Here is a 13,040-nt window from a genome sequence, read left to right as displayed (position 1 = left end):
CTGAACTTAAGACCAAATCGTCCAGTGTCATCAGTAAGACGTCTTTTTTTGGGGTGGGGGGGGATGGGGGGTGGCGGTGGGGGAAGGATGTGAACATTATAAACATACGGGTTTTGGGGGGAAAATAGAAAAGTACAACAAATATGGTTGCCACTTATGTACATTGTTTTTTTTTATACCAAGCTTCCTTAACAATTCTTAGTTCATGAAATATTTTCTCATATATTCAACAAGGGACTTGCGAGATCATTCACTTCCTGTTCTTGTCAGGATACAGTACACACACTAACACATGCAGGGGCCACACTTATAAACTGGTCACATAATGGTATAGCGTATTTAATGTCAAGCGTTTATGACTGAAACAGCAGAGAGAACATTATAAAATTTGTTAAAGTCCAATCATGGAAAATCGTAGGCTAGCATGTGCAATTTTGTTTCTTCTATCGTCAGTATCTTATATTTCATCTGGGAATGGACTCCAGAAACAGCGTCTGAGGTTGGAGAAAGATCTGCTAAACTTAGATGCAGAGTTTGTGAGCCTACGCAAAGACTTGCTTCAGGAACGTATGAACAGACATAGTCTTACTGAAACATTGGAACATGCCATTTATCAGTGCACGGGTAATTGTAAGGATACGGGTCTTGAAGAAAAAGCTGCTGGATTTATTGAAGAAAATGTGACAGAAAAATCATCTATTTCAGGTTTAAGTGCTTTACATAATTTTCAGATATTGCAAAGATTTTTCCAAGCTGAGAAAGCAAACCGAAAGACTATTGAAAAGAAACTTGTTGCTACTGAAAATAAATATGCAGAGCTGATGTTGAAAGTGGAAAACTTTACAACATTTAAAGAAAAACAAAATGCACGGAACAGTAAGTATATTATGTATCATTTCTCACAGCTACAAATTATTTCTGCGAATAATTTTCTAAAAAGAAGTTAAGAGAAATGCTATGCATGTACCGTGTTATCATGTCAAAATACTGAATCGTTTTGGCTAAGCAGTCATTTATAAAGACTCAAAAACACATTAGATTAAAGTCAGCTTTGGATTAGTGTATACTATTGGTTTATTCAGTATATTGTTCTCATGTATTCAGAACATCTGTCTGGATGTATATGTCTGATATCGAAGAATAATAATGTATATTGATTTTGGGATCAGATCGACTGTCAACCGCTGATGACAACGTGGTCAAAATGAAAATGAAACGTTAGAATATGAACCACATAGCTGCCCGAAAAACCTATTTTACATATATAGACATTTGCAAGTCCGTAATTTAATATGAGGTCCAATCTAATCAGGTATACGATAGGTAATTGTATCGAAAATGCACTGTTTGGCGACTTGTCCATGGATGGGAGGCGTCACTTTTCAGACAAAATGTGTAAACGGACCTTACACTCGGTAATGAGAACCTGGACATATGCTGGGCAGGTCATCGTCCCTTTACATATGCATATTACACATACAATCCACCAAAACGAAATATATATTATCAACTATAAAGCGTTATGAAAGAAGCAAATATTCTCAGTTTTAAATTTCGACGAATTCAAGTTACTAAAAATAATAATAAAAAGAGAAAATGTATTGACTAAAACTGTTTGTAAAGAATAAATTCCCTGCTATTAAATCTAGGCCAAAAAAGATTCGTTCATTAACCCGACAAAATTGGCCCTTGGTTTTAGTATAATCCATTACGCTATGGAAGTCCGATTTTTCTTATTTCGGTGTTCTAAACTCTTGTGCATGCATGCGTAATATATAAATCTTTGCTCTCGGCACAGTTGGAGAAAATTGAAATCTGAGGAAATGGTTCTGAATTATGTGCAGGTGTTGACAACGAATTTATAACTGTGTCCATCAGCTTGATATAATAGAGGAATGCATTTTTTCCTTTCTTTTCTTGTTTGGTAAATGGTAAATGACGTTATTCCTGTTGTACATCTAATTCCACAGAACGTGCGCGCTCCATCAATAAACCTTGATACTTACTACTTGCTCCAGAGTTATATATTGGATTTGCTTTAAGAGCCTGATGTACACTGGCCCTAGCTCATAACCCGTATACCATCAAAATCCCCATTTTTCAATCACACACACATATGGCATTCGCCTAAGGGCCATACAATAGGATGTAGAAGAGAGTGTTCTAAATTATTACATGATTTCTTATATATTATAAACGAAGTTACAGGCGCTTGCATTGAAATGTCTTATATAGTTACTACTGTTTTCGCTCTGTATATATTGGAACACAGAAGGGAACTTTGAATTACGTATTTAAACCATGACTAGGCCTAATGTGCGTGAGTGTGTTGGAGGGAGGGCTCACTCCTATATCATAATACTGAAAACAAGTGGACTTTCAATTTAATAATCATACAGAATTTATCCGTCATGCAAAGATAAATAAGTCGGTGCATTTAACACTTGCCGAATACTCATAGGATAACGAATGTGTCTTTTTACAGAGCGAATTACTCAAGAATTTGTCATTGACGGGAAATATACATTTCAGACGAGGTACGCTATTTTAAGCTAGACATAAGGCATATCTAAAAGACTTTGGAATTTTACTTTAGAGCCATTCCCTATTAATTTGCCAAATACCCTTTGTGTTGTTGTATGGATACAGATACTATGTTGAATACAGATATACCCGCCATTCCACCCCGTGGGCAAGAAATGCCTTAAGGTACATGTATTGTATGATAAAAGATTATAAGATATATGCAGCCAGCATCATTATATTCGACCAGGTGAAAGGGCCGAGGTTGAATGAGAGACAGAGACAGGAACAAACAAACAAACTGACATATGCAAATTGAGCCAAAGGAATCTTAGATGAGTAAAATTAATAGGTATTACGTTAAAATATTGCGCATATTACTATAACATAAATCATAATTAACAAAATCAATGGAAACAATAATGGCTCCTTGCAATATTATACGTATTCAAAGAGTGAATGTGATCACAATGAATTCGATTTTGCGGCTTGTGAATCAGTCTCAGGGGGAACAGTGGTAACCAGATGGGTCTGACTGGGCTACCATTGCCTGCTGCGCGAGTACCTTCATCTCGTCACGAATACCTGATTAAACGTGTCCTAATCAAGGTTGTAAATCAGGGGCTTGTATGGGCAAAGATAGGCCAAGCAGCCAATGCTGTATTAGAGATTTCGCATTAAGTGCGAGTACGTTAATACCGTGGTTATTCTAACAGACGCCCTGGGAGGTGTAATTTCAAATTAGGGGAATTATTTGTTTTCGTTTTGTCTGCTTTGAGGATTTTAATACTGTTCATCACTGTTTGACAGAAAATGTTCCAAAAGTAAGTTGTTCTAACAGTCGCAAGATTACACATGTATCGTTTAAATGATCCTATCGATAAGGTAGGAATTTCATTTTGGTGGAAACAATGGGGAATGTCTCTATTAGGTGAGAGATTATATTAGAAAGGCTACTGTATGTTGAGATTCTAAATTCTTTTTAATTTGAGAATTAATGGCCAGTTCAGCTGGGTTTCATGGACACCTATGGAAAATATACGTTGTATAGAGGGAGTATATGGCGTCAGCTTTAGATGCAATTGAAGTGTACACAGTTGATACATGGAGAGAACGTGACAGTATGCAAATTATAACCTTTGGGCTGCGGTGTTGGCTACAACGGAAAGATTCGTTGACTGGAGCTTTAAAGCAAACTACATACATGAAGCGTGTGCATATTTTGAATCTCCTTCCTGTGCTAGGCTCATATCGAAAAGAATGAATACATAATGCTAATATCTATTATAATCCGGTTCTGGTGCTAAGTCACTGCAATGGTGCAACGTTTTGTAGAGATAATTTCGCAGTACATACTGTCGCAGTCAGCGTGACATTGAACCATCTGTCTGTCTATCTATCTATCTATCTATCTGCAGGTGTATTCTGGCTCGTTACGTTGCTTGGTGACCAACGGTTGTAGTTAAACCATATCGTGAACCTTGTTGAATGCTGCTCAAAATGTGTAAGGTGCCTCAAAATCTTCAAGCTCATGCTATCAAAAATAATAATAAGAGCAACATAACTTAAATTCGTCAAGTAGTAGAAAATGGATCTAAAGTATTGTCATGATATAGATTTAATGACTTGGAAAGTTCAACTTAAGGCAGCTCGTCTTGTTTCCGTTTAAACAAGGCATACTAACGATAAGCACTCTATTTTGAAACAGGTTTGAATGTCCGGATATACGCAAAATGTGACTTCTTTAAAAACCTTAAGTATGCAATGCAAGGGTTCCTATCGCATTTTCCCGCATGTCATACACAAGATACCACTATGCAAAAAAAAATGCACAATTTTAAAAACCTTGTTGAACTGCCGCATCTCACTTCATATTTTTTTTAAAGTTTCCTTTCCGATATGTTATTATTATATGCTCATGTTTGTCTCCATTATCATTACGTTGTCAGAATCTTGCAACATTTTGTGACAGTTAACACCTTTATACTGTACGTATGTGTGTGTAAAGCTAAAATAGTATATTAGGAACTACTTTGTAAACAACCAATGTATACTTGTGTAGTATACGCTTTAAGTTTTGATTGATTACATTTATTTGTAAATGTACTGGAGCAAGTGTTTCATCCATTTGAAAGTATAGGTGATATATTTAATGATGTAGATGGTTTTACTGAGTCAGAAAGGAAACTTTCAAGCATGCAAATTAATGAACATGATATTAGCAATGTCAATAAAAGACTTGATACGCAGTAATTGAAAATACCGTTCTGTTCATTTGACAATTATTTAGAAGACTATTCATATAGTTTCGCAACTAGAACGTTTAAATATATGACAAGAGCTCTCTATGGTCTATCAAATTATAACATGGAAACTAATGCATATCAAAGACGTACCATTTTCAAGTATGTCAACATATTAGATTCAAGAACAACATGCAGCTGAATGTTTTGGTAGGAAACTTAGAGCCTCGGAGTCAGTAATTTTATTCCTGCTAGGTAAATAGAGTGCAACATAACAACTGCTTTTCCATATTCCCCGTGTAACTATGTTGACACAATGTTAGGCTACCGATAGTAGACACACTTTATGATACATGTCATAGCTGGGGTCCCTCCAACGGCGAGATGCAAGTAACAGGGCATTATCGTGTTTTCGTTTGGAGGTAATAAGAATGGTAATAACAATACCTACATTACTGCATCTTGAATTTCGCCAAATTGTGCTTTCTTAATTCTTCAAATCCGACCGACATGTCCTGCGAACTATGACACACACATAAGCTGTACTGGAAGTTCGAGTAGCCTCCATTTACAGTTGACTCCATTCATCTAACTTCATTGAAGTGACGCAATAATCCAGCCTGTCATAATCGGAAAGGCAGATATAAGTTGGATCAAATAAACAAAATCCATTCGTATTCTTTCACAATATCACTCAAAATTCAATTTTAAGTAGACCAAAGCGACAATTGTTTTTCAAAAGAGGTAGAGATCACAAGACTAAGTTAAACGGTACCTGGGTGGAGCTATGTGAGAATGCATATTTCTATTGTGTATTGATGAATATACAGTTGTGAATGAACTCATTGTTTTCTGCAAAAATACTGCACGACCTTGCGGAGAAACGAGTTTGTATTTTCAACATATTAATGCAGTAACCTATAATTATTGCAAGACCTGAGTAACTATAAACCACATCAAACAGAAGGACAATTACAACTTTCAAATGAATAATGACAGCAATATCTAAACCATTTCCTACTCTTCTGTATCGGCGCATTCTTACTTAGCCTATCATTTAAGTACAATCATTCGTAACCTACCACTTTAGTCCCTTGTTATTCAACCTTATCGCACAGTTGATTTAGTTTTTCTATAGTAAGTGCAGTCTCACATGTTCGATATGACAACGTGTTACATATCACTTTATGTGAATGTGGTTGGTCTAAATAAGCCCGTGAAATTAATGTTCAGTATTCTCTTTACTGATTGGCTGCTATCAAGGGAAAGCTATAATAACACCGCCTTCTGGAATTTTTCGTTTTCATTGAACATTTTGGCGGCCATTTTTCGATTTCACTCAGGGAGGGAAAATAGGGAAAAATGTCTTTTCTGTCTGAATTTGACCACTTTAACCCCACAGTGGTTCGTTGTGTCATGAATAACAATATCATCATATGAAATAAGGCATATAACCCAAAGAGAAGAAGAACAACAAGCCGCAAAATTAAGACTATTGCTCATTTGATTGCGAGTGTGTAGGGGTGGGAGGGCGGTCTATTTGTAGCATATAACCCACCCTGTATACACGTGTGGTTTACATGATAACCTAAACGCATAAATAAACTCATCTCTGCTTACATTATTATGTTTATAAACACTAGGAAGCTCACTCATATGATCATTACTGTTGTGATTGTATTATTTGTAATGGCTAATTGTATTAAATAATATCTTCATTAGCATTACCTTGTTTGTACAATACTTTTATTCTCCATTATCTATTGTTGAAAATACTGATAATAATAATAATAATAATAATAATAATAATAATAATAATAAATAAATGAATAAGTAAACAAATAAGTAAAACCTAATAATCACACTAACAGTATCAACATCTCTCTCTCTCTCTCTCTCTCTCTCTCTCTCGTTATCTTTTGCAACTGGTTTTAAGGATTGGATCATACATCCTGTATAAATATTCATATTGGTATAATGGAAACGAACGAGTCAATTAAAAAACAGTCTTTCAATATGTTTTGCCATATTTAATATTAATAATGGTGGCAATGAACGATCTTTAACAAGAAGCACTGCAAAGATATTTATATTTAGTCTCCTCTAGAGATGCTAAATTTGTACAGCGCATTCATCTTTGCTTTGTCGTAGTAGGTCGAATTGCATAATGATCTACATGCAATCTGGCAAGTTGAGTTTGTTTCTGAAATAAGATTGCTGCATTATAATACGGGAACTTCCCAACATCGAATCATGCTCACATCCGTTCTATTGTACATACAATACACATTAAACACTTCTTTGCGATGTAGCGCAAAAAAGCGACCTCAACCAAAATGTTCCTGCGCACTAGTTTCCCAATAACAAGGACTACATGGAAATTATTGTTATGCCTTTTTGAACTGCTGTCAAAAGTCACAGGCCACCCTCTTTATTATCCGTGGCCATTTGTCTCGCCAATGTGATCCATCATGACGATCCACTTTTTGTCAATGAGCCAGATAAAGTGTGGGTCCCTAACACTTATCAACCGTTAAACCGGACATGTGCATTTCAATTGTTGGAGATTGTTAATTTTTGTTGTTGATGAATTATTTGCATGTATGTGTACTCATGAAAAGCCAGGAAATTTCATCACAACAAGCCACTGATGATACAGTAGGTCCACATTTATATCAACGTAACTGCGCGTGCAACATGTGCAACATGTGCAACATTTGAGAATCGAAACCAGTTTTAAAAAAATAACTCTTAAACCTAATTCTTTGCTATGATTGTTGACCTTAAACTTGTTTTAACATTGCTAGGATGGGCCAATCAGAAACTGTTATTGACAATGTGTAGCTTGGCTAGTAGTGGACAATGTAATCAAGGTTCATCATCATACATCCAATATATCGTCAATGTAATGAAAACGCAACATCATACAACAATTGTATTAAAAATATAATGTTAGTGCTGTTATGGTTGGGAGATTACTTTAAAGGGTGGATCAGACTATGCATTGCTTTAGTTTGATGTCATTCAGCAACGGAACGAGGTCATTTAGTGTCGCGGCAATTAGGATTAAAGGAATTTGATATGGAATTAGAGGAAAGAGAGAGTATCACAACCAAGCTACCATTATGTGTGAACGCACTGTGTAAATCGGTTGTTGATGATAAACTGACATTGTGTGGGTAGGCACTGTGTAAACTGGTTGATACCATTAAACTGACATTATGTGCGGGTGCACTGTGTAAACCGGTTGTTGTCGCTAAGTAATCACAATGTGGTTATGTTAGGTTTACGTCACATTTAGGAAGCAGTAAGCGTGAACACTACCTGCAAAATATATAATTCCAAACATGCAAGGGCATACACTGTGATGATTTTTGTTACAAGCCTTAGGTAAAGAGTCACAGGTGAAAGACCAATATCAAATTTTAATAAAAACATTTCCAGTAGACTCGTCTAAACAATGAACGTGTACTCTATATTCTGAAGTTTTGATATCTTGATCTGAGATGGATATAAATGTCACAGGAAGGGAATGAAACCTGTGCGGCATCACACTTAGGGAAAATGTGGACTGGGTCATAACCTTACACCTGAGAATGATTTGTGAAGAGTTTTGTTTCAAACCGCCGGTAATTGCTGGCTTAGACTAAAGGTTGTTTGTACCATGCAAAGTATTTATGATATTTTAGAGACTCATACAATATACACATTTTCTACAAAGTATGCATATAATGAAAGTGCAAACGACTGCTTCATATCAAACATTTGCTTAATCGTATGATTTAAAGTATAATCATATTAACACTTAGATCAGTGATTTCCAAAACGAGATAACCTATGGGTCACTAATGTTGAATAATGCTTTGCATTGGGTAAGGTAGGTGGGCGCTTAGGATAACCAAGGGGACAGTAGCCAGAACAAGTTTGGGAACTAGTGAATTAGTTTAAATGTGTTCATGGTGCATGAAGATGTTGCATGAAGGTGTTGCATGAAGACAACACATTACTGTTTTAATTGATGTAGTATATATCAATTTTACCTACCAAAAGAAAGATAAAGGTTTATATGTGTGTAGCATTTTGATAGATAGATAGATAGATAGATATATTTGCTTACAAACTTAACGCCAATTATGTCATTTTCACTCTTTCGTTAGTAGTTTTTTGGCATTGCGCTACCAAAATGTTTTCTTTAGAAGTGTTTCTATCCATGTCATCACATTAATGACGGTTGAAGGTCAACTTGTTATTAATTTAGTCAATCCTATTTCTGCTACTCCAAACGTTGGTGTTTCCATCATTAGGTGCAATTCCGTTACAAATATCTACAAACTTCTTACCTTGTGAACAACACCTTAGATTCTAACGATTTAGATACGAATTATATTATTTATCATTAATTGCGGACAAAATCTTTGAAAAATAAATCTGAAATGAGTTCTAACTTGTTATGTGTATGTTGTGATTTGTCGAAATAATGTGGCTGCCCTTTTACAGAGTCTATGAACTCTACAACAACGTACACAAAATTAGAAACTATCCAAGATTAACAATTTGGTTTCGAGAATAAATAAAAACCACATGAACACCAAAATACCCAAGATGTAAGAAACAGAAAAACACACAACAAGTAAATGCTAAGCAAACGTGTGCAATCTCTATTCAAAAGCGAATAATTCACTTTCCCATTTCAACTTTTGCAGGGTCATGCAAAAACATTTACCGGGCGTCTAATAATCCGGCATCAGGAGAATATCAGTTATGGACATCAACCGGCGAAAACGTTTCCGTCTTTTGTGACTTTTACGATGGGCATGGCTATACCTTTGTATCCAGAGAAGGTTTGAACGTTCTCAACAGCCTCTTAGATTTATATACAGACAGAAGTCACGTTATTGTGCGCCACCGTCAAAAAGATGGAATACAAAAAGATGTCGAGATAGCTCCTCATTCAGCATTCAGGTACAGGTACCCATTAAGTTTTCAACTTAGCAAAGCTGATGGGTTCCAGATTCCATTGAATGCAGCATTAAAACCGTACATCTACCTTGGATTTTTACCAGAATCCTACGCAAGAAGCAAATCAACACAAGGCTACCAGGCCGCAGGAGAGGACATTACTTTCACCAACTGTGACGCCAATCCAAACTCCTATCTGGCCTTTTTTGCCAACCCATACAATCTTATTCCGAATAATTACTACAAGCGATGCTGCATCACAACGGTGGTGGACGCTTGGATCACAAAGGCAACATATACGCCATCGTTTCGCTACCTACCCCAAACGTACTTCCTTGAGTTTGAGATGCACATGGGAGGTTGTGGGGGTTATGTCAGCAGAGACTCATTCCCGATGATGTCTGGTGCTTCCATTGGCTTCAGATTCGGTAAGTACTGAATAGGGGCTTCCTGTTTGTGGGATTATCCGCGATTTTAAGACCCTTAAAAAAAAGTTTTATGATACTTTTCCGGATCTGCCCTTAAACGCGTAAATAAATTTGGTCCATTAGATGGTAAAAATAGCTCAAAATTAATTTGAAGAAAATATGCTGACATTGATTTCAGACACAAAAAGTACGATTATCAGAAACTCACAAAATCATCAAACGATTATCAGCAGGTACACAAACGACGACCATACCCATAAATCGACTAAAGAAATTGAGTGTGTACAATATAAATAACCCCAAAGAAATACATAATATTAATGGTATGATCTTCATTATCTGAACTTTCTTCACAATTTTCGGTGAATTGGTTGCTTTAAAAGTAGTGCTGAAAATACGATAAGGTTGTATTATTAAAATATGCCGTTTGTAAACAGGTATATATTTCTTGAAAATAAAATGTAGACTTATAAAAGGTTTTATTTATGTTATGTACCAAATCATATGTCACTATTTACATTTTGGTCTTTTTTAGAAAAAGCAAGACCATTCACCAAGTATTTACTGATTTATTTGAATGCTGGTAATTTCCATTATTACGTTTCTTTGTTGCCATGGAAACGTGTGTAGAAAAAAAAGAAAAAATAACATTTGATCTCCACTCGAGTACATTTTTTGGTTCGTGTTATTGTTCCATTCATCGTGGGCTGCCGTTTTTGTGTTCTAAATTTATTCATAAGGTCCATGTCAGTATGTTTCCGAGTTCCTTTATATGTCCATATATATTAAGGTTGGATCTTTTACGTATGTCATATATCTTTTTCAGATGCATGAAGATTTCTTGAAGGAATTCGGCCGAAGTATACACGCTGATGATGAACGTTTTCTACAAAATGTTAACCAATCGAATTATGAACGACAATATTAATATATATAAATTTAATCTCAGACTCAAACTTTATAATATTGTCTTTAGCAGAATCTAGGTGCATATTTCTAATATGAAATGGTTCTCATGTATGACTGTCAGTGTTATAGTTCAGTTCAAAATCAGTATCAATGTGTGTTTCGCATTAGCTTAAACGATGTTTAATAAAGCATAATGAAAGAAAACTATTGTTGTATTGTACGTCGAGTGAAAACAAAAGATATAATGCACTCACACAGCGTCATAATCCATTTCACAGTACTACATTGCAAACTCTTTGGAAAGGTAAGTAAAATATGCTGGGAAATCGGGGTTAGAGTATGAGTAGTGAATGGGGCGATAGAGGGACAATGGGACTTATCATTAAAAACATTTTCCCAGCACTATAGGGACAATGAAAATTTAACATGGAAATACAGGCCCGGCACTATAGGGACAAGGGGAATTAAAAATGGGGAATACAGGTCCGGCACTATAGGGACAAGGGGAATTTAACATGGGGAATACAGGACCGGCAATATAGCGACAAGGGGAATTGAACATGGGGAATTTGAATATGGGAGTTGGATAGAACACAGGCAATATACAACAGACATTTAAAAAAAGAAAAATGAAATTAGGCATGAAGGTTAATTTCTTTTCGAGGCATATGATTGGCCCTGGAAAGGGCCTTTGGTTTCTTCTTCTTCTGCTTCTTCTTCTATTTCCTCCACTTCTTCCACCAAGTTCTCACTTTTTCCATCATTCCTTTCTTCTTCTTCTCCTTCTCTGGCATTCAGTCAGGATGACCCAATGCTCAGAACTTCTACTGGACTTTGATCCAATTCAGATTGAGACTCTCAAACTCTTCCTTTATCGTGTTGTTTTCTCGTTCTTTTCTCTCTTCTGTCCAGTTGTCTTTGATCTTCTTAACTTCTTCTCTCATCACTTTCGTCATCTGTTCTTAGCTTTCTTCACCTGACTTACTCCCATTTTATGAATGACCACTGACGTCATGCCAAAATGTTTTCCAGGAAGCCCCTGACTCTTGTGAGATGATATATGGCCTCCTTGAGTGATCCCACTCTCTCATAGATAGGATGAATCAAGCCTCTTAACCTCTTTTTCTCCTCTTCCATCATCCTTTTATCAACTCTTTTGCTTCCTTTAGACTATTAGCATAGTCCAGACACTTTTCTAACTTAAATTCTTTCTGTCTTTTCCATTACAAACATAATATATAATATCCAATAATAGACGCCTATCAACTTATTCAGCATCTCCGATGCAGCCACCATCTTCTTTGTCGTTATTCCATTGAAAGGCGCGAACGACGTACGCTATGCGTTCTTAAATGAAAAGCACAGACGTGAAGGAAAACATCCCTACTTTTCTCTTCTCATATTATCTACTATCCACACTAACGTAATGAGACAGCAAAAACATAACCATAATATACTATTCACAAACGGGAAGCAGCAAAATCAAACCCAAATATACTATTAAGACACGGGAAGCAACAAAAAACTAACCACTATCTACTATCCATACACGGAAAGCAGCAAAAGACAGACCATAATCTACTATCCACACACGCTAAGCAGCAAAAAACAAAACCAAAATATACTATCCACACACTCAAAGCAACAAAACACTAACCATAATATCCTATCAACACACGCAAAGCAGCAAAATCAAGCCCATAATGAACTATACACACAGACGTACGAGAGCGCTTATAATCACACACATAAACACATACAATCACACCAGGAAAGGAATGAGTGTTTATTTTCACACTACTCCACATCCACACATTGGCAAATTGATTACTATTTATTTTCTAGAGTTTTGGCTAGCCCTGAAAAGGTCTGTTGTTTCTAATTTAAGATGCACCTGGCTAATTATGACATCTCCCAGGCCGAGCACCACAGACACATCGACGCTCGAGTCATTTTCCCAATGTATTCTTGTGGTTGG

At 36.1% G+C, this 13,040-nt stretch overlaps 1 protein-coding gene across 1 annotated transcript; it reads left to right on the top strand.

The window, feature by feature from the left end:
* The first annotated feature begins 265 nt into the window (after positions 1 to 265).
* Positions 266 to 11,266, top strand: LOC149783399 (uncharacterized). Its single transcript, XM_089931631.1, has 3 exons — positions 266 to 876; positions 9,470 to 10,153; positions 10,980 to 11,266. The coding sequence occupies exons 1-3, from the start codon at positions 405 to 407 to the stop codon at positions 10,985 to 10,987; spliced, it is 1,164 nt and encodes a 387-aa protein (XP_089787757.1). The 5' UTR covers positions 266 to 404; the 3' UTR covers positions 10,988 to 11,266.
* Positions 11,267 to 13,040: the final 1,774 nt, after the last annotated feature.

This window comes from Sinohyriopsis cumingii, chromosome 14, assembly GCF_028554795.1.
Source record: "Sinohyriopsis cumingii isolate HCF-2022 chromosome 14, ASM2855479v2, whole genome shotgun sequence".
In the NCBI taxonomy this organism is placed as follows: Eukaryota; Metazoa; Mollusca; class Bivalvia; order Unionida; family Unionidae; genus Sinohyriopsis; species Sinohyriopsis cumingii.
This window is presented reverse-complemented; position numbering and strand designations above follow the sequence as displayed.